Source organism: Simochromis diagramma, unplaced genomic scaffold (genome assembly GCF_900408965.1).
Source record: "Simochromis diagramma unplaced genomic scaffold, fSimDia1.1 OVJJ01000630.1, whole genome shotgun sequence".
Classification (NCBI taxonomy): domain Eukaryota; kingdom Metazoa; phylum Chordata; class Actinopteri; order Cichliformes; family Cichlidae; genus Simochromis; species Simochromis diagramma.
Genome location: NW_024386927.1, coordinates 1,057,934 through 1,078,659, shown reverse-complemented (window position 1 = coordinate 1,078,659; position 20,726 = coordinate 1,057,934). Strand labels below are relative to the sequence as shown.

General features: G+C 41.8%; 1 protein-coding gene across 5 annotated transcripts in view; it reads left to right on the top strand.

The window, feature by feature from the left end:
- LOC120736713 (E3 ubiquitin-protein ligase RNF31) overlaps positions 1 to 17,517 on the top strand; it is a 44,182-nt gene extending 26,665 nt beyond the window's left edge. For 4 of the 5 annotated variants that reach the window (XM_040036992.1, XM_040036991.1, XM_040036990.1 and 1 more), the window contains 9 exons: positions 1,621 to 1,719; positions 3,364 to 3,453; positions 4,482 to 4,596; positions 7,614 to 7,726; positions 8,713 to 8,823; positions 10,155 to 10,203; positions 13,150 to 13,246; positions 15,570 to 15,735; positions 16,683 to 17,517. In XM_040036992.1, coding sequence (XP_039892926.1) covers positions 1,621 to 1,719; positions 3,364 to 3,453; positions 4,482 to 4,596; positions 7,614 to 7,726; positions 8,713 to 8,823; positions 10,155 to 10,203; positions 13,150 to 13,246; positions 15,570 to 15,735; positions 16,683 to 16,733 — 891 coding nt within the window. In that variant the 3' untranslated portion in view covers positions 16,734 to 17,517. Of the gene's footprint in view, positions 1 to 1,620; positions 1,720 to 3,363; positions 3,454 to 4,481; positions 4,597 to 7,613; positions 7,727 to 8,712; positions 8,824 to 10,154; positions 10,210 to 13,149; positions 13,247 to 15,569; positions 15,736 to 16,682 lie in introns of those variants that run through there. The other variant, XR_005696584.1, reaches the window with a different exon arrangement.
- Positions 17,518 to 20,726: the final 3,209 nt, after the last annotated feature.

Sequence of the window (20,726 nt, the reverse complement as noted above, 5' to 3'; positions counted from 1 at the left end):
TCCATGAGAGTAATATTGTAAGAGAGGGGTAGTAATCATTTCATTTTGGTCATATCATTATGTCCTAATGCATGTTCAGGTCAGCCTGTGGAACACCTGTGTTAGAGTTAGTGCGTTATAATCAGTGTTGAGGTCTGGAATCTTTATATTTCTATTACTGGAGACAAAGGGTGAAATGAAGTATTAATATTATATTAATACCTGTGATTGTGACTGTCAGCACCAGTTTTTATTCACAGTGGTGTGAAAAGGTGTTTGCCTCATTCCTGAGGTCCTATTTTTTGTATGTTTGTCACACTGAAATATTTCAGATCATCAAACAAATTTAAATATTAGACAAAGATGACACAAGTAAACACAAAATGAGGGTGTTAGTATTATTGTTATGATAATAATAATAATTATTATTATTGTGGCCCTGTGTGGAAAAAGTGATTGAAAATTAAAAGCACTTCTCTTAAATAAGACTTAAACAGGACCTGCCTTAGACTGGAGTAGACCAAAGATCCTCAAAACCCAGACACTGTGCTGTGATCCAAGGAAATTCAGGAACAAATGAGAACATAAGTAACTGATATCTCTTGTATAAAAAATAAGTATAAAAACATATAAATGGTGAAAACATGGAACAGTGGTGAACCTTTCCAGGAGTGGCCGGCTGACCAAAGTTACACCAGGACTGACTCAATAGGAACATAAAGGCTCGTCTCAGTTTTGCCAGAAAACATCTTGATGATTGATGAATATTCTCCGGACTGACAAGACAAAACTTTAACTATTTGGAAAGTGTGATGTGCCATTTCATCTGGAGTGAAAGTAACACAGCATTTCAGAAAAGGAGCATTATACCACCAGTAAAATATGGTGGTGGTAGTGTGATGGTCTGGGGCTGCCTCAGGACCTGAAGACTTGTTGTGGGAAATGGAACCATGAACTCTGCCGTCTACCAAAACATCCTGGAGGAAAATGTCCAGCCATCTGTTCATGACCTCAAGCTGAAGTGCACTTCTGTTCTGCAGCAGGACAATGATCCGAAACACACCAGCAAGTCCACCTCAGAGTCGCTGAAGAAAAACAAAATGAAGACTTTGGAGTGGCCCAGTCACTGTTCTGATCTGAACACGATTGCGATGCCATGGCACAACCTTAAAAAGGTTCATTCTCAAAAACCTTCCAGTTTGGCTGAATTACAACAATTTTGCAAAGACAAGTGGGCCGAAATTCCTCCACAGCGCTGTTAACGACTCATGCCAGTTATTTGAAACTCCTGATTGCAGTTTTTGCCTCAACCAGTTATTAGGGGGCAAGAGGTTTTTCACTAACCGCCGTATGTCTGGATTTTTTTCCTCTTAATAAGAAACAGGTCACTTAGAAACTGCATTTTGTCTTTACTTGTGTTATTTTAAAGGTGTTCATATTTAAGAGTGACAAACATACAACGCATTGTTTGCAGTATGAGTAAAACCTGGGAAAGAGTGACTGACACCATACTTGGTGAAGATCTTCCAGAGATCTTCTACTCTGTACAAATGTTTTTACAGGAAGAACAGGACTAGTCGTGACAGGTAAATCAGTCTTTACGTGTACATTCTGTGAAGTTAACGTTCTTGGTCTTCACAGCTGCGAGAGTGTCTAGAGCCAGAAGTCTACGAGCTTTTTCACAAGAAGCTGACAGAGCAGGCTTTAATCAAGGACCCCAAATTTCTCTGGTGCTGTCATGTGAGTACAGGATCAATATTTGCAACAAAATCTCAATGAACAAATTACTTAATGTAATTACTTAATTTCTATTTAAAAGTGATGCAAGTTTGAGTACACGTTTTTGGATTATTGATGCTTCACATGTGTTAACGATTCAATTTTCTTTATATGAAACAATAGTGTGGTAAGTAGTTTTGCAAATTTTGAAATTGAATTGGTGACCAGTGAAGAGCTCACTTTTCCCAGATGGAAGCTATAGTCTTTAAGTCTGACGTCACTAGCCGTGCCTGGGCCCAAACTCTGCTGCAGGTTCATAGGTCAAACGATCACTGCGGCATCACTGAGAGTTGAAAAATTGTCTAAATTCTTCCATCTGTAATAAAATGATCAGCGTTCTGCTCTACCAGGTGTAACAGTTTAACATCCAGGCATCCATGAAAACAGAATTTGTGACATTTGACAGAGTTAGAAGTTAGCAGGAAGTTAGCTCGCTAGCTTCCATCTAAATACAATATAGCATGTCCTGATTGAGGGAGTTCAGAAACAAATTCAAACGTACAGCTCTGCTATCACTTCCAACATAAATGAAGACATTAAACTAAACAGCAGTGACGTTTGTAGGGTTACTGAAGTTGGGCTAGCTGGTATATAATGATGTGCTACGTGATCACTAGCGACACAGCTATGTTAGCATGACATAAACACAGTGAAGCTGGAGGATGAACGCTAACTTCAGAGTCCCTGACACAGATGCAAAAAATTAAAGGGAAAAAGCTATCCAAACCTATCTGTTCCTTGTGGAAAAGTAATTGCTCTCCTTATTAAAATCATGAATTAACTGCAAATTAACTAAGTTCATTTTTACTAACACTTGATTACTGCCAGATCTGTTGAATCAAGAAATCACTTAAACTGAACCTGTGCGACAAAATGAAGCCAAAATCAACACGTTCTCACGCACATTTATAGAAACAGATTATGATGCAATCTTGAGTAATAACAGAAATGAATGAATAGAGAAAGAAAGAAAAAGATAAACACAAACAATAGGAGTCGATACAGAGTAACATAGAGCTCATCTCGGAAACACAAATGTTGTTTGGCACAACGGTGAATTCAGATCTACTAGACATGACAGGCTTAAAATGAGAAGGAAAGCAGGTGAGAAACCGTCTGGAACAGGGTACAGAACCATTTCAGGGGCACTGGGACTCCAGGAAACCATAATGAGAGCCAATATCTACAAATGAAGAAAAATGTTCCTATTTGGCATAACCTTTAAAAATGCTCACACACCCCAATGTGGCTGAATTAAAACAATTCTGCAAAGAGTGGGACAAAATTCTTCCACAACAATATGACTGACTCATTGCCAGTTATTAGTTCAGCAATTTATTTTGAAAAGGCTGTAATGAATGAATTAATCTTACCCAGTGCTCTTGCTTGCAGAGTGCTTGGTAACTACACGAGAGTCTGTGCACTCTGTGTCATGGAGCTTTCAAGATCCATTGAAATGATTTAATTAAAAATACCTTTTTACTTAAACAACTCAACCGAATACAAGAAGTCATTTTCATGGACTATGATTGCGTTATAGTGTTATTGTACAATGAAATTTCTATCTTGTCCTCTGCTTTCCCTTCTCGTGTTTGTTCTCCTCAGTGCTCATATGGATTCATCTATGATGGAGACCAGTTGAAGGTCACCTGTTTTCAATGTCGAAACAGTTTCTGTGCTCACTGTAAAAAGCCTGTAAGTTTCTCTTTGTGTATTCTTGTTTTCTTACCACTTTATGTTTGGTTTCACTTTTTCTCCAGAGTTGCAGTCTTATCCATTTGTTAAGCCATAAAAATATGACATACCAAGCACATCTGCTCTTCACAACTCTTTTAAGAGCCTTAACATTAAAGTTATGAAACAAAACACGACCTGTGAAAGCCTGGATCGGTTGAAGAAACAGGCTCCGGCCACAGTTCTGCATCACAGTGAGTTCCACTTGCTGTTACGTGGGACGGTGCCGTCCAGGCTCTTTGAACTTCGAGAGGAGACCTGCATGTTTTTGAATGAAGAGGGCAGTAATCTTACCAACAGATTTAACTGTAACAACTTTTTCATGAAACGGGCATACCTCAGCGACATGTTCCTGAAACTCAATGATCTGAATGTGCAGATGCAGGGCACAAACGCTCAGCTCCCACATCTGGCAGAAAAACTCACATCACTTGTCAGAAAACTTGAGATGTGGCAGCAGCGAGTGAAAGATGGAAATGTGGACTCATCTGAGAATTTGAAATCATTCACTGAGACAACAAGCTGCAGAACACAGTGATCTCATGCACGACGTCTGATTCAAAGACCCTGGCTGTACCACTATACTTACTCCCCCCCTTCCTTCTTTCACCTAATGATATGATCCCAGTCTGTCTAGGAATGTAATGGGCAGCACGGTGTGCCCATCAAAATAAAGTCTCACCCCTGCCTCCAGGCTGTTAATAAGTGACACGTGAAATGATCTGGTGGGATGTATATATAATTATATCATGGGCTAGATGGGGCTCATAAGTTTGACACCCCGGGCTAATATTTTATTTTGTGAAGTAGTCCTCGTAGACTTGTGCTTGTGTGCAATCCAAGCCTTTATAAATATTATAAATGTTTATAATTTAAAAGAAAATGAAATATTGTGTGATTATAAATATCTTTCTATGTAACTGTTACAATAGTAATTCATTTTTATATGCTCTGTTCTGTACTCATTGGTAAACATTGTTTGTGTGCAGTGGGAGTCTCAGCATGCTGGTCTGTCCTGTGAACAGTTCCAGTCCTGGAAAAGAGAGAATGATCCAGAATATCAGAGACAGGGCCTGGCTGGATACCTCAGAGACAACGGCATCAGTAAGTACACACATATGAACACACACAAACTCTGATTAGTTGTGTAAACGTAACCCATGGAGTCCTCTTCACTAAAGTCCTGTGATGCATGGGCAGCCAAGTTTGTGAATGTGATAACTTGAAAATGAGGCAAGACAACCCTGGTTACCTCAACCTTAAGGTTAAGGGCAGAGGTCAAGTTTTCTAAAAATTTGCTGCTGGTTCACCTGACACGACACAACACGGGGGCGGCCAGCTTGTTGCGTTTGTGTTTCCAGTTATTTCAGCTGTCACTTCCAGTCCTCTGACTGGACTGTCCTTAACCTCTTAAGCATACATGCCTAACCCTAAATGTGATCTCCTCGCTTTTGCCCCCGTATCTGGGGGTGTTGGTACTTAAGAGGTTAAGATTAGGGGTGCAACGATACTCGTATCGATATTGAACCGTTCGATACAGTGCTTTCGGTTCGGTACGCATATGTATCGAACAATACAAAATTTTTATTTTATTTTATCAACTTTCCTTCTGACGATGCTGTCTGTGTTGAGCGCTCAGTGGATCTGCGTTCGACTACTCCGCCTAGGCTGCACTGTCGAGCGCAGATTCACTGAGTGCAGCGCAAGCTAGCAAGACAGAAGCTAAGCTCGTTGCAACATGGCAAACTGAACCTCCCCCACCCTCATTCAGATCTGGCCTTTGGAACTAATTTGGTTTTCATGTGACATATGACCCTGAAGGTAAGCGCGTCATGGACTAAAGTAAAACAGTATGTCGGATGTGCCACGCAATGCTCAATTACATGGGTGGGAACTAGTGCATTAGCGCAGTTAGCTCGTTAACGTGTTGGCCGTCCAGCCCCACGCACGGGGCGATCCGTGGTAGCTCGTTAACGGAGATTTGCCGTGTTGTGGCGTTAACGTCGTTTTAACGAGATTAACGCTGACAGCACTAGTGGGAACACAACGAATATGACTGCACATTTAGATATCATCCTAGTGCAAAGACACGTAGAAGCAGACAAAAACAACAAGCACGCATGCTACAAACTTTACCCGAGTCATTTAAACAGCCGTTAGCACATGATTCTCCTTATGGGGACCTGATATGTTTAATATGCTGCTGAGAATATAGCCCAGAAGAAGCGTATAGTAGAGCTTTTATTTTGAAAGAGCCATTTCTCTGTAATAAACTCTCTTTTCCAAAGATGAGTGATTTCTCCATCAGATATATTTATTTTTTTTATTACTTTGTTGTTTCAGCAACATTAAATTTAAAAACTGTACTTTTGAGTTAAAATATATATTTATAATTTTAATAAATGACAAATTAAAAAGGCATGAACATTTTTTTTGTATCGAAAAAATATCGAACCGAACCGTGAATTTTGTGTATCGTTGCACCCCTAGTTAAGATATTTGTATGCTGGGACCACTGCATACTATATATCTTAAGGAAAGGGGAGGCATAATTAACCAACTGGCCAGAGCTGAGGCAGTCGAGGTGGTATTGGCATCTGACAAGGATGACTCCTCGTGGCATGTCTCAGTGGGGCCCCAGGGCAAACTCAGGACACAATGGAGAGATTATATCTCTCGGGTGGCCTGGGAACACTTTGGTGTGTAAAATAGATGGATGGATGGGAGCTACATTACCCAGCCTCCCACCCCTGAACCCACTGAACTAAGCCAGAAATCATAGCCCCCACCTTCCCAAGATTCAGGCATGAGCTAACAGCAGGTTTGACTCCATGCTTTTTGCCCTTGTACCTAATTTCAACGGGCACTATGGCTGCACACACAGGATCTAAACCCACTCTTTCTCCAACAACGCCCAGAGTCAAACCAGAGTTTGGTAGACCAAGGTCTGCATGCAGCCTGAGTCCACCATAGCCTGGTGTACAGCCCTTTGGTGCCTTACTGGAACGTTGTACGTCACTCCCAGGCCAGGGGAAGGTGCTGGGAGGCCAGTGACACGGAAAACCTGTCCCACCTCCATCAGTGGGCACTCCGTGTGGATGCCCGCACCAGCACTCCTGCTCTGTCGTCTGTGTGACTTCCTGTGAGATGGGTCCAGTGCCTGTAGCTCCCAGGACCTGCAGAGGGGAAGCAGAGGAAACAGGTCAGTAGGGAGTTTCTGTGGGGCGCAACAGTCGGTGGTGCTGCAGGAGAGCCGAGGATTCTTCTCCTTGGGGCCAGCACGGGCAGATTCCCCACCGACGACTGTATCCACCCAGGGTCCTCCATCCACCGTAGTAGTTGGTTGTCCACCAAAGTCACTGCTGCATCAAGGCTCCCTGGCCGATGGCCGAGGACCCATTCTGCTGTCTTCTCAATGAGTTGGTATTTAACGACAAACTCCAGCAGCCACCTTTTCCTCCTTCCCAGGGTGTGACTGCAGCTACCTGGCTGCCATGTCACGGAGCCTCCAAGCGTAGGCAAACGTGTGATCCTTTGCCTCCATCTGACAGCCCTTGAACCGGCGGCGCTGATCTTGTGGAGCAGATGTTCCCAAACTCTCCCCACGAGGGCAACAGCAGGCTCAGCATTGTTATCCTCCTGTCAATGCTGTGTAACCGAGTAAGGTTACAGTATATGAACAAAGGTATTGGGCCACACCTCTGTTTGAATTCAGGTGTGCTCAGTCTGTTGCCACAGGTATATGACACCTAGACATGCAGTTTGCCTTTGTGTTATTCTAAAGAGCTCCCTGAATTTGAGTGTGATGCTGTAACATGATGCCACTGCTGCAACAAGTCAGCTGGTGAAATTCTTCCCTCCTGAATATTCCACAATCAGCTTTAAGTGCTATTATTACAAAATGAAAGCGTGTAGGAGCCAAAGCAGCTCAGCCATATAAACTTACAGAGCAAGGTCATCGAGTGCTGAGATCCATGACATTAACTGTGTAACAAGTATATGTTCTACCAAGTAAAGTTAACTCATTTATGTCAGGAACGGTGTTGAAAGTACGTCAGACTAAAATGGTTTTCTTGAATGTAATGCTACCTGTGTGTCCTCTCCTTCCTCCCTCCTTCTAGCTTGTCCTAACTGTCGCTTTCAGTATGCGCTGTCTAAAGGAGGCTGCATGCATTTCTGCTGCTCACAGTGTCGTTACCAGTTCTGCAGTGGCTGCAACAACCCTTTCCACACTGTAAGTCTGTCACATACAGTCCTCTTCATGGTGTCATTTTCCAAGGAGTCATTTGAGCCATGTGATACTCTACCTAGGATACATGTGTGACAGAGAGGTGTGGGGTAGTCATCCACTAATGCTCAGGCTGGTGGTTTAGTCCCTGGCTGCAACAGTCTGCATGCAAGTGCCCTTCTGCAAGGTACTAACCCCGCTGCTCTCCGATGTACACATTAGAGTGTAAGTGGGTGAATTAGGCCAGTTCTATAGAGCACTTTGAGTCCTCAGGTGAAGTAGAAAAAGAACCAGTCCACGTCTGATTATTTCACACAGACTGTGGGTAGTGAAAACACGTGTACAACTTTGGCAATTTTCTCTTAGATTTATTTTTTATCCCTAAAAAAGGAGAGCAGCATGTGATCATTAAAACACTGTCTTTGATTTGTTTTGTGTGAAATCTTGAGTGACTGAAACAAAAGTAAGCACTTCACAACGCTGCAGACGAGGCACTGATCCTCGTGTTTGATCTGGGCCACAGCATTTCTTGTTCTGAAGGTGCAACCTTTGACATCAGCAGCTTTGGAAAAAGCTCTCCGAAACAAATTCACTGATGACACGAATGCAGCACACAGATTTGTTTTCTTGTTTTTGGCTGTTTCACATGTGACATTCCAAACAGCTGTTGGCAGCTGTGGTGTTTGTTCAATTCATTGGTGTTAGGTGCAAAAGTTCATCAACATCTTTCCAATAAACAGAAACCAGTATTGATGCATTTATTACAATTTAGTTTTGCGTGTATTTCATCTGGGAAAGTGGACGAAATGATGACACATGTGAAGTTCAGTTGCACATTTTTATGTCCTGTCTTTTAAAAACAGTATTAGTGTTTAGTGAAGGGTCACAGTTTCCTTTTTTTTATTTTAATTTTTATTAATTTCAGTGTTACGTGAGCAGACTGAGGGGAAAAATAAAAATGGCTGTCGTTTTCTCTTCTTGTTTCCCATCAGACCTGTGCAGTGGACCAGTGCACGGTGTCTGGACTGCATGCCCATCATCCTAGAGACTGTCTCTTCTATCTGAGAGACTGGGAACCATCCAGGCTGCAGGCTTTGCTCCAGGTAAACACACATACATGTAACTGTGGAATGACACACAAGGATGGGAAGAGAAGAGGGAAACAAGAGGCAAGGACACACAAACACACATAAACACAGGCACAGAGAGGACACAGAGGACAAAGACACAAGGGGAGCCTAAATGTGCAAAAAGCTAACATAGAATAAACTCAGGACTACAAAATGAACCTTAACCCTTTAAAGCCGGTCGGAGCAGGCACGCTCCGTTTTGCGTAATTACTTTAAAATTTTTGTAGCACTGCAACCGCGTAAGCTAGCGCAATAATTTGTTTTGCATATGAAACCGGAGGAGTTGTACTTACATCTTATGCCATCAGCTTGTCCTCGGTCACGGTTTCCTTCCACATAAAGCTTTGCAAAAACTGCATAAAAAGCGCTTGCAGGAACAAAAACATAATATTCCAGAAACAGGCTTTGCCGATCCGATCAGCTGTTCATAACACTTCCTACGTTGGAATAAACGTCAGCGCAAACTATCGCATGTCCGCCATGACCTGCCCGAAACCAGAAGTGACATCATTTTCGCAGAAATGTAGTTTTTTACCATCAGGGCCTCATGAGCCTATACTGGTGATTTTTAAAAGTTATCTTTGACTTTATGACTTTCTGTGTCGTTTCTGGGATGCTGAGGACTCATATTGCACTGCTGGAAATAGTTTATTTTGATGCATATGCTGCTTTTTTGCAAATTTGCACTATAATATTTATTTTTGTTTTTCCTGCAGTATATAAAAATTGGTGTATTTCAAAAATAAAACTATGAAGACACTCAAAATAAATTTCCTGTGGTGGGAAACTATTTTGTGCAACTTTTTTGTATTTACAGTTTTGAGGGATAAGCCTCTTAAATTTCTCTAACTAGAAATATATGTTAAAAAACAAAAACGATTTTCAATTTTTTTGTAGTTTATTGCACTTTTTTGCAATTTATGTAATTTCTATGCACTTAATGCAGACATATTATTAAAATTTGGGCTATAATGGTTGTATTGATGTATAGCAACTTGAAATTCTCCCAAAAATGGCTCCACAGCATGTAAAAATATAATATAAGCTCTGGCGGACTTGGTTCTATGGTAGGTCTTAAAGGGTTAAACCATAACACAAAATGACATAAAAACACAAGAAACTCAAAACACAGGGTCATGTGACCCAGGCCCATGACAGAGATGTTAGCGTGTTTAGAGCTGTTACTCGTTTCGTTTTGTCTCTTCTGTGTTTTTGCTGTCATCCTAAAGACCCTTCGTTCTTTTTCATGTGTTTATCTGGTCAGTGCCTGTTTTGCGTCTCATCATATCTTATCTTCGTGACAGAATAACGGAGTTGCCTTCAACACTGAACCTCCTCCTGGAACTCAGACAGGTAGGCTGTTTCTTCCATCAAAGTTTTTGTTTCAATACTTTTGATGATGCTGTGGAGTTGTGCTCTTCCTAATATTTTCTCCATGGCATTCATATTAGTGAGGGCACACTCAACGGCTCCACAAGTAAGTGGAAAACAGCACAGGGAAAGACACACTATAGGAGAGAGCCCAAGTTTAGTCATTACTGATGATTAAATACAGCAGAGGTGAAAGAGGTGCAAGCACAGGAGAATCAGAGAGTTGAGTCCACTGTCAAAGATCATTGTAACCTTCACGATCTTTTCCTCTGCTCGAATGAATTCTGACTGAAACTCGTAAAATAAACCATGTGACTGCTGACAGAAGTAGCTGGATTAACTCTGTGTTTTAAACTACTCAGCTGTAAAAGGCTGATGCTGAGCAGGCGGCATGGACGCCCAACTAGGATTTCAGAATTCATACCATGCGTCTCCTGAAACGTCTGAATCCCAGTGTTTTCTGAAAACCTTGTAAGTGCTTTAACTCAAGCAACGTTTAATCTAAATACCTCTGCTTTTCATCTGGGAATTAAACAGAGTGCCTGAAACATTGCATCTTTTCTAGGGTGTTCAACCAATGACAAACGTCCACCTTTGATTAGAATATTTGAATATTCAACCAGGGATGCTTGATGATACTTAAACCAGTATCTCAAAATGCACATCATCCATCCATCCATCCATTTTCAATCACTTATTTGGGTTTGAGTCATGGGGACAGCAGACTGTGATAATATAATCTCTCCAGCGAGTTCTCCAGAGGGGACAGAGTCCAACCCCTCTCCAGGAAGCTTGTTCGAGGGCTCAAGCTATGCTTTGAGCTGAGCCCGACTATATCTAGTAAGTAGTTCCTAACCTCACCCACTAGCTAAGGCTCCGTCCCCACAGCAAGATGACATTCCAGTACCAGTGTCAGAAGCCTGGATCGGAGCGCCAGGACCAGTGCCTGTGACTGACACACAACCCACTCCCAGTAACTCTATCCCAGGCAGGGTGCGCTGGACCCTTGGGTCGTTATAGTAACTAAGGGTGACATACAAATAAGATTTTTTTGAAAAAGTCAAATCCAAGTAATCAGTGTTTTAAATACAGGCCATTTACCATTTGTATTTTAGGGAATCTGGTGGGCTCTGTAAATCCTTTCTTATTGCAAAGAAACTGGGTTTGTTCCACTTCTGGCAAACTTACTCCGCATTTGTCTGTTCCTCTTTGTACAGAAAGAGAAATGTGGTTCATCAAATGTCTTTTTCTTCTACCAGTTTAAAAAGGTTTGCAGCTGGGACGCTTTGGCCTGTAGGTGACAGCTAAGACTTTAAATTTAATGAAATTAAATTGAATAAACGAATTAAACCCCAGCTTAGTTAATATTTTGTTGGATTTTCTCCCCTTCTGAATTGCATGTTGTGTCAAGCACTAATCTGTCTTTTGTTGGTTTGGGAGCATTTCTTTCTGTTTGCCTGTAGCTTCTAGTCCAGGGGTGGGCAATCTCAGTCCTCGAGGGCCGGTGTCCTGCAGGTTTTAGAGCTCACCTCCTTGTCCTTGAACCAACACAGCTGGTTTAAATGGCTAAATTAGCTCCTCAACATGTCCTGAAGTTCTCCAGAGGCCTGGTAACGAACTAATCATGTGATTCAGGTGTGTTGACCCAAGGTGAGATCTAAAACCTGCAGGACACCGGCCCTCGTGGACTGAGATTGCCCACCCCTGTTCTAGGCGCTGGGACATGCTTTCTGTAGGGTAATCTTTTTATATTTGCGTTCCTGAAAATGTAACCTGTTTCATTATACTGCTGGGCACCGGGCAGTTATTAGGCACCTGGAGCCCTGGGACTGTACGGGGGTGGGTGGCCTGTAGCAGGGCTGGTTGCCGGTCACTTCTGGCCCTCTGGGACTGACAGCCTTTGGGCTCTCGCTCTTTCTCTCGTTCACACTCACGAACATTTGCATTTATGCTCCATCCTTTTATCAACCCCCCCTTTTTTTTCCTGCCTGTCCTGCCTTAGATATCATACAGTATACCACTTATAATGTCACAACTGTAACTCTATCATGTCTTGATGAATAGAAATGAAGAAATAAACAGATAAACCCACAACAGCGCATTCAGATCAAAAAGCTGGCAGACAGGACAGGATTTAGCAAGTAAATAAATCACTACTCTGTCCTGGAAAGTCAACATATTGTTAGTTAAATTCAGTTTAGTCGAGGTGTCCATGGTTGCTCCAAATGTCTTTGTGAATATTTACTAGTTGTTTCATCTCTTTGAGCAAATCAGTCTTAAAAATTGAAACCAAAGAATACATTAAAATGGTTTTTACATATTTCTAAATATTAGCTTACCCTTGTGGATAATGTCCTACACATTTGTGTCCCTTTTGAGACTATTTTCTCTCTGCATTTCTCTTTTTCTGTGCTGCTTTCTTAACCTGACTCAATGCTATGAAGGTGTTTTTGTTGGAACGAATTTGTCCACTTCAGTTGTCTTCTGTGATCTTTTAGGCCTTCAAGTGTTGCTGAGCTGGCTAGCTTAGTCATTCTTTTTAAGAATGTAACACGTTGTTGTTGATTTGACACCATGACTGGCTATCTTAGGAAATGTTCATACAAATTAATACTAATACATCTGAATTCAGTTTTATTTATACAGCCCCAAATCAAATCAACGGTTGTTGTTTCAAGGCACTTTATATTGTAAGGTAAAGACCCTACAATAATACAAAGAAAACAAAACCCCAACAATCATATGATTCCAAATGAGCAAGCACTTGGTGACAGTGGGAAGGAAAAACTCCCTTTTAACAGGAAGAAACCTGGCTGAATTAATGGAGTTCTGAATATTATAAGGAATTTTTCAATTAAGGAATTTTTTGTATTGATTTTCACAGATGTTTTTCTACATTTTTTAAATGGGTACCTCTCTTCCTTTTAGATCTGTGTGGAGTAATAGAGCAAAAAGATGAGGGCGGGCAGCAGTCAGATGCAGCCTGTGGAGCTCAGACCCAACCTGGACATGCTGGACTCTGCGAGTATGGAGCTTTTGAGTAGTATTTGCTTTGTTTGTAATATGTTCCTTAGATCCCAGAGTCTCTGGCAGTCCATAAGGAGCACTTGTCTGTAATCTTGTGTCAACCTTGTTGGTTGCTTCAAATAGCTTCAAAACACTATGTGGGGGTCTGGAATTACCTGGACTCTTATGACTCGCATGAAGAGTTCAATATGATGTCCATCTGCACAACAAGAATTCCAATTATATAACAACAAAGTCACACTGGCCACTGTGCTAAAGACTTTTTTAACACAAACAGAAATAAGGGAATTGATAATTAAAATAATTCACAGTTCTTTGTCCTCTGTCTGTGTCCCAGAATACTTGAACTGCTCTTGTTAAACCATGCATAAAAATGATTCAATTAAGTTTATTTTTATAGTGCTAAATCGTTTGCCTCAAGGCAGTTTACATTGTAAGTTAAAGACCTTACAGTTAAAAAGAAATCCCAAAAATCACATAACCCCCAGTGAGCAAGCACTTGATGACAGCAAAACACCAGCTCCTGGTAGATAGAGCAGTCACCCAAGACTATAAGACTCGACTGACCAACCTCTGCACTGCCTGGAATGACCACAAGAAAGCCTGTTACTCAATGCATCACACATCGATCCTGAGTCCCTGAATCAGGAATTTGTTGGGGATGTGCTAAACAACACTAGAGGCCAACTTCGAGCCGATTGCGCAGGTCACCATCAATTGTGGGATCTACCAAGGAGATGCCCTGTCCTCACTGCTATTCTGCATAGCCCTGAACCCCCTTGGTGAATTCCTCTACATAACATGCTCGGGAGACTGACTGCGAAATGAGGCAATCGTCAGCAACATCCTCTACATGGATGGCAACAAGCTGTATGCTAATAGTGAATGAAAAATAAAAAAGAATAAAAAAGAATAGATAGATGGAAGCCACTGACATCAAGACAATGATTTTACTACCAGAAGGCAACACTGCAGATACTGTGAACAGCTGCAAGTACCTAGAAATCTCACAGGCAGATTGGAACCATGAAGAGGCCACCAGGTAAGCTGCAACCACTGAATACCTGCAGAGAGTAGGGTAAGTCCTGAGGAGTCGGCGTAATGGGAAGAACAAGATCTGGGCAGTCAACACCTACTGTCCTGCCTGTCATCACATACCCTGCTGGGATAATGCTGGTCAGAGGAGGAGATAGAAGCCACTGACATCAAAACAAGGAAGCCCTTATCATGCATGGAGGGTTTCACCCCAAGTCCCGCACCCTGAGACTGTATGCTAATCACAAGGAAGGAGCCCAAGGACTAGTGAGTGTCAGAATCCCTGTCTAGGATGAAACAACCAATAAGTACATCAGAGGAGCAACAAGAGTAACCATCATGGAAGTACAGGCCCTTGTATGGTATGTCCAGATAGAAGAAATGGCTGACATCCATAAATCCTACCAGTGGCTGGACAAAGCTGGACTGAAAGACAGCACAGAGGCACTAATCATGGCAGCACAAGAACAAGCTCTGAGCACAAGATCCATAGAGGCTGGGGTCTATCACACCAGGCAAGACCCCAGGTGCAGGCTGTGTAAAGACCCTGAGACAATCCAGCACATAACAGCAGGGTGCAAGATGCTAGCAGGCAGGGCACACATGGAACGCCATAACCAAGTGGCCGGCATAGTGTACAGGAACATCTGTGCCGAATATGGCCTGGAAGTCCCGAGGTCAAAATGGGAGATGCCCCCAAGGGTGGTGGAGAATGACCGAGCTAAGATCCTGCGGGACTTCCAGATACAGACGGACAAAATGGTGGTGGCTAACCAACCGGACATAGTGGTGGTAGACAAACAGAAGAAGACGGCCGTAGTGATCGATGTAGCGGTTCCGAATGACAGCAACATCAGGAAGAAGGAACACGAGAAGCTGGAGAAATACCAAGGGCTCAGAGAAGAGCTCGAGAGGATGTGGAGGGTGAAGGTAACGGTGGTCCCCGTGGTAATTGGAGCACCTAGGTGCGGTGACTCCCAAGCTAGGCGAGTGGCTCCAGCAGATCCCGGGAACAACATCGGAGATCTCTGTCCAGAAGAGCGCAGTCCTGGGAACAGCTAAGATACTGCGCAGGACCCTCAAGCTCCCAGGCCTCTGGTAGAGGACCCGAGCTTGAAGGATAAACCGCCCGCAGGGTGGAGAGGGGAATTTTTATATATGTATTCACACAAAATGAGCAACTCTGGTTGGCTTTGGCATATTTTTTTTAATCCCTATTTAAGACTCATTGATCGTTGATATCACTTGATATATAAATAATTTTTTGGTGGTGTGCTGGTTTCTAGGAAGCATTACCGGGAGTACTTGGTGAGCCTGATCAATAGCCACTCCATTGACCCAGCACCGCTCTACAGCTCAAACGAGCTGCTGCTGGCCTGCAGGAGGTACAAGGTAGAGGACACCCACAGGGACGGGGAGGACACCTTCACCTACTACACCAGGCGTCTTGAGGTGAGGATCATTACCTATATACATTTCACTGCTGAACATAAGTTCATCATTTCATTTCATTGCTATGCTGGCCATCTTTAGTTCAGATGTGGATCATTATTCTGCTATTGTTTAGGTCCATTGGTTTCTGGGAATGGTCACTGTAAATAACTTATCACCTTTACAATATAAAACATTTTTATCCTGACCGCAGCGGCCACGTTAACCATAAAGATGTAGAATTGGTTTCACAAAAAGCAAGTCTGCAAAGTTCATCCCAACCTAACTGAGCAACTTGGGACATGTAAGACTGCCCTGTTAGACTTCTACCACCATCATGCAAACACCAGCAGGTAGAATATTTTCATTAACCACCTCAGAGTTCAGGCAGAAATGGGGACGCTTCACAGTTAATGGTAAAATTTAATATCCAAAATTAAATGAAAAAATTAACGACATCGAGTTAATGAGGAAGTGGTTGTATAAGTAGCACAGTGAGCTTTCCCCTCTCCCTGTTCCCTGTTAACTGAGTGGTGGGTTGCAAAGGGTGACACACCAGTTAGAAGTTGTCTGGGTGTTATTGGAAAGGTTTTGGTCTAAATATTCTGTTTTAGTTTTCATAAGCAGGCGTGAGCGTGGTTGGTTTTGTTGTGTTTTGTTTATGTAGCCGTAACACTTGCATCCACACTCATCATATTAATGTCATCCGTGTGTATTGTATTGGTTTTTATACAGTATGTTTTTTTGTGTCTGGTACAGACGCTGGCCAGAGAATGAATCTTTAATTGGCTTATTGAGCTTTGTCTCACAGCAGCTGTAGCCCAGAAATATGATTTTGTATTTTTATTACCTACATTGAATACTGACTCTAGAGACATTTTGCGTGTTTCATAGAGCATCTTTGCTTCACCAGAATGCATTTTGTGTTTCGGTCGTATGTTAACATCACCGTTGTGGTGTCTTTTCAGAAACTGATGGATGAAGTACCGCTCGGTGATAAGGTGCCACGAAAGAAGTAGAGGATGCTCAGTTCCTGTTTTATATCATTTGTAACCACATTAACCGTTCAACTTAAAACTCAGCAACAAGACAAGATGATCAAGAAGATCCCTGTTTTTCAGGTGGACAAGTGTTCACTTATACCTCTGTGATAGTGTAAATAAATAGTTTGACTTTGTCAGAAAACCACATTTCAAAATCAGTGTATGTGAGCTGGAACATGAGACAAGCTCTGACAAAACCATTTAAATCAGCTGAATGTTCTTTTGTGTAAAACTGTTGAGCAACAACATTTCTTTACATTTTTCTTCCACAGAGAGACTTTCTTGAGCAATAGTTCTTCAGGTTTTCTCAAGTTTTTTCGAAGTTTGGATGTTGCCTGCTTTTCACTTACAGTTATGTAACACTGACCTATAACTCATTCAAGCATAAACAATGCTCCTAACTCAAGAGATGAACCAGTGATGTGTCCTCACATATCAAACTACGTCACAAAGAAATCAATTTTAAATCATATTTGTAGGCACACTTGCAGCCTTCCAAAAACACACAGTGTGTTTCCCCTTCTTTAGGTATGTCTGTGAAAAATGCCAAAGATATCACATTTTGACAGGCATAGAATAATATTTCTGTACCAACAAGGTGATTGCTAAAGAACAGCATCATGGCCGAGGGAATTACAAAAAACTGTCTACAGCAGATAAACAACATCTACAAATCACGTCCTAAAAAAGGAAGAAAAATCTGTCAAAGCTCCGACACAGGAACTGAGTGATTTACGTGATTTGTTTCTCTTAAGGAAGAGAAACAGAGAAAAGGCCAAACTACACAAGAACCGGACTGAAATGAGTGGCAACAGATCTTAAATCATCAGGATCAGGGAGGTACAGCAGTGAATATCAACAGAGTTTAGTTCCAAAAGCCGCGTTTCAGCTTTTGGACTTTAGAATTGCACAGACGTTGTTTTTGGCTTCCATGTGTGTTTCAATACGTTTCAAAAATCACTGCACTTGCTCCCATTTTCCTCGCAAAATTCAAAGAAGTGAGAGTTGCTTTGAGACGTTTACACAGTACTGTACACTGAGGCTTTGCTTCTTTTTTCCTCAAATGAACAGCCAGTATTTCGGCTGGATCTTTTTATTGTGCCAACCAAATAAAACAAAACTTTCCTCTTTTCTCAAACTCGCTGTTTCACTCCCCAGCTGTGAGACGTAGCCTTACTTATATAATACACAGATGTGAATACAAGGGCAAATACTTTTATTTTCAATTGGCTTCAGCAGCAAATGAATCACTAAGGTAGCAATATATTTTTTTTTGTTTTACTACGTTACCAGAGTTTATTGAAAGATGTATTGAAATCAGTTTGACTGTAACATTGGATTTGTTTGGAGCAAATTAACATCTTATTGAAATTATAAGTGCTTGCATCACTAAGTAAGCTCTTATGTGAGCTTACTTAGTGATTAAGTAAGTTAACCTAATTAATCTTAAGTAAGTTAAGAGCCAAGAGAATAAAAGTTGAATGAAATGAAGGACTGTAAACTCAGAATCCACAGGTGACTGCATGTTTTGCAAAGGCTGTTACTGCAGAAAGTAAACAAGTTCTATTGATACATAAAAATTCATCTTTTATTTCCTTTCTTATAAAATGCTGTACTTCAATGAATTACATTTCCACAACTTTGTTTTGACTGGCCATTTGAGATTGGTAGGTTGCATGTAAAAATCAGAATGCTTACACTTGACAGACAGATAATGGTTTGACCAAATTAATACTGAGAGTTTAAAAGCTACCGTTTGTAATAAGCAAGAACATAAGTCCCTGTGAAAGTGTATTCTGTGTCATGTACTGTGTCTAATAAAACATTCATAACATGACTGATACCCTTTTGATACAGTTTGGTAATGTTTATGCTGATCATCTGGTTAATCTACACACGAAGCAGATGAACCCTACAGCATATACAATATGATGTGGTGCGTAGCAACAGTCACAGACATGACTCTAAACAGGACATTCGAGGAACCGTATTAAATATTGCCGTGAATGGAAATAAAAATTTGACAATCTGCAAATTATGCAGAGCCAATATTTATGTGATTTTACAACAAATCCAGTTCGGAAACAGTGATCAGAAGAATCGTTATCATTTTCATTCATGCTAAAAACATGTTCTGTAACATGGCTGTGTCGTATGTCATCAATACAATCCCATACCATTGAGAATATAGGGTATGAGCTCTGTGCTAGACCGAAGATGTAGCATCCAGGACCGTTGAGTGGTTCTTTGTCCAAAGAAGGCTCCAGCATTTCTAGGTCTTGCATATATGATGTTAGGCTGGAGTACTAGCATTTGGTAGTCGTTCACTGAAACTCTCACTATGACATAGGACGCATAGTTAAGAAAACTTTTCACAACATTTTGATGTGGAGGAGTGGAAGCTCTACTCTGAGCCCCTCCTTTATAACCGAGTTCCTCACCCCATCATTAAGGGAGAGCCTACTACCTCACCCGTCGAAAGAAGCTCATTTGCACCTCTTGTATTTCAGTCTCATTCTTTCAGTTACTACCCAGAGCTCCTAACCAACTTAATAACAGCCACGATTATTTCAGTTATGTTCCTACTCCACAGTTGAGGGTAGGAACATAGATCAACCAGTAAATTGACAGTTTCACTTTCATGCTCACAACAGGCTAGAACAGCATCCATCTCACTCCATCTGTCAATCTCACGCTCTGCTCTCACATCCCCAAGATACTTAAACTCTTCTGTTAGGTCTATACTTGTAGACCTCGCTGACTCAGAGACTTAGTCCCGTGAACAAAGCAAGACAGAGCGCGATCCATTTTAACTTGCAAGGGGAGCCGATCGGACCAGGGTCTTGGAGCTGCGAGCTCCTCACCTGATCCCAGACAACTCCAAACTCCGGCCCCCTCTCGCAGCTCTTTTATTAACTCAGTGGTCACACAATCATCTCATTAATCATGCAACAGATAAAACACTCACATGTGAACATGTGTTGTGTGTGTCTGCAACAGCGTGTGTGTCTATGAGCATGTGATGTGATCAGTGATATGTGTCTGTGTAGGAAACAGGTGAGCATTCATGCTAAAGATCTAATCATCTTGCACGATGACAATCATATTGATCCACAATTCTCTAACATCTTCCACTCGGGGAAACAACTCATCAACAACCTGGAATGGGCACTTCACTCTTTCTAGCTGATAACAGTGGTTGGACCTCCTGATTCCCATCCTGGGTGCTTCACACTTGCCTGCAAACCAGTCTAGTGCAAGCTGGAGGTCCCTGCCTGATAAGACCACAACCAGAACAGAAACCACATCGCTCCTGCTGAATCTGAGGTGCAACTAACAAATGGAACCCTCTGCTGCACCCTGGCATAGCCCCTCCAAGAAGGCTGAAAAGTGTGAGCCCTCGGAAATCAGAGCACATGCTCCAGTCCCCTTTCTTGAGAAGGGGTACCACCGCACTTATCTGCCAGTCCGGTCACAGGCATTGTGACCAACTTCCATGTGATACTGAAGAGACATCTGGCTTCATGGACACATAAAGCTGGGTATCACCTGCATAGCAATGAAAATGTATGCTATGCCTTTTAATGATATTGCCTAAGGGAAGCATGTATAATGTAAATAGAGCAAGAAAACAATTTCTGTGATGATAAACAATCATAAACATAGAAAACATTTAATTTAATCTTTCAAAGCAGAAAAACAAATACTGCAGTTTTTAGCTCTTTCTACGCCTTAAATTTCCAATCCTGGCTTGATAAACAGTCATGATTGTTTGAATGCTTCTACTCTCATATTAGTTAACAGTAACAATGTTTCATCAAACTAAAAGGATTATCTTCAACTTTTGATTTTGAAGTTAGCGCGTGGGTAACTTCCTGAAACTTCACGAGTCACTCAGAGGACTGAAGGCGGTGCTCTCTAGCACTGACCTGGAGCCAGTGGCAGTGATATCTAGTTTTATTGTAACTG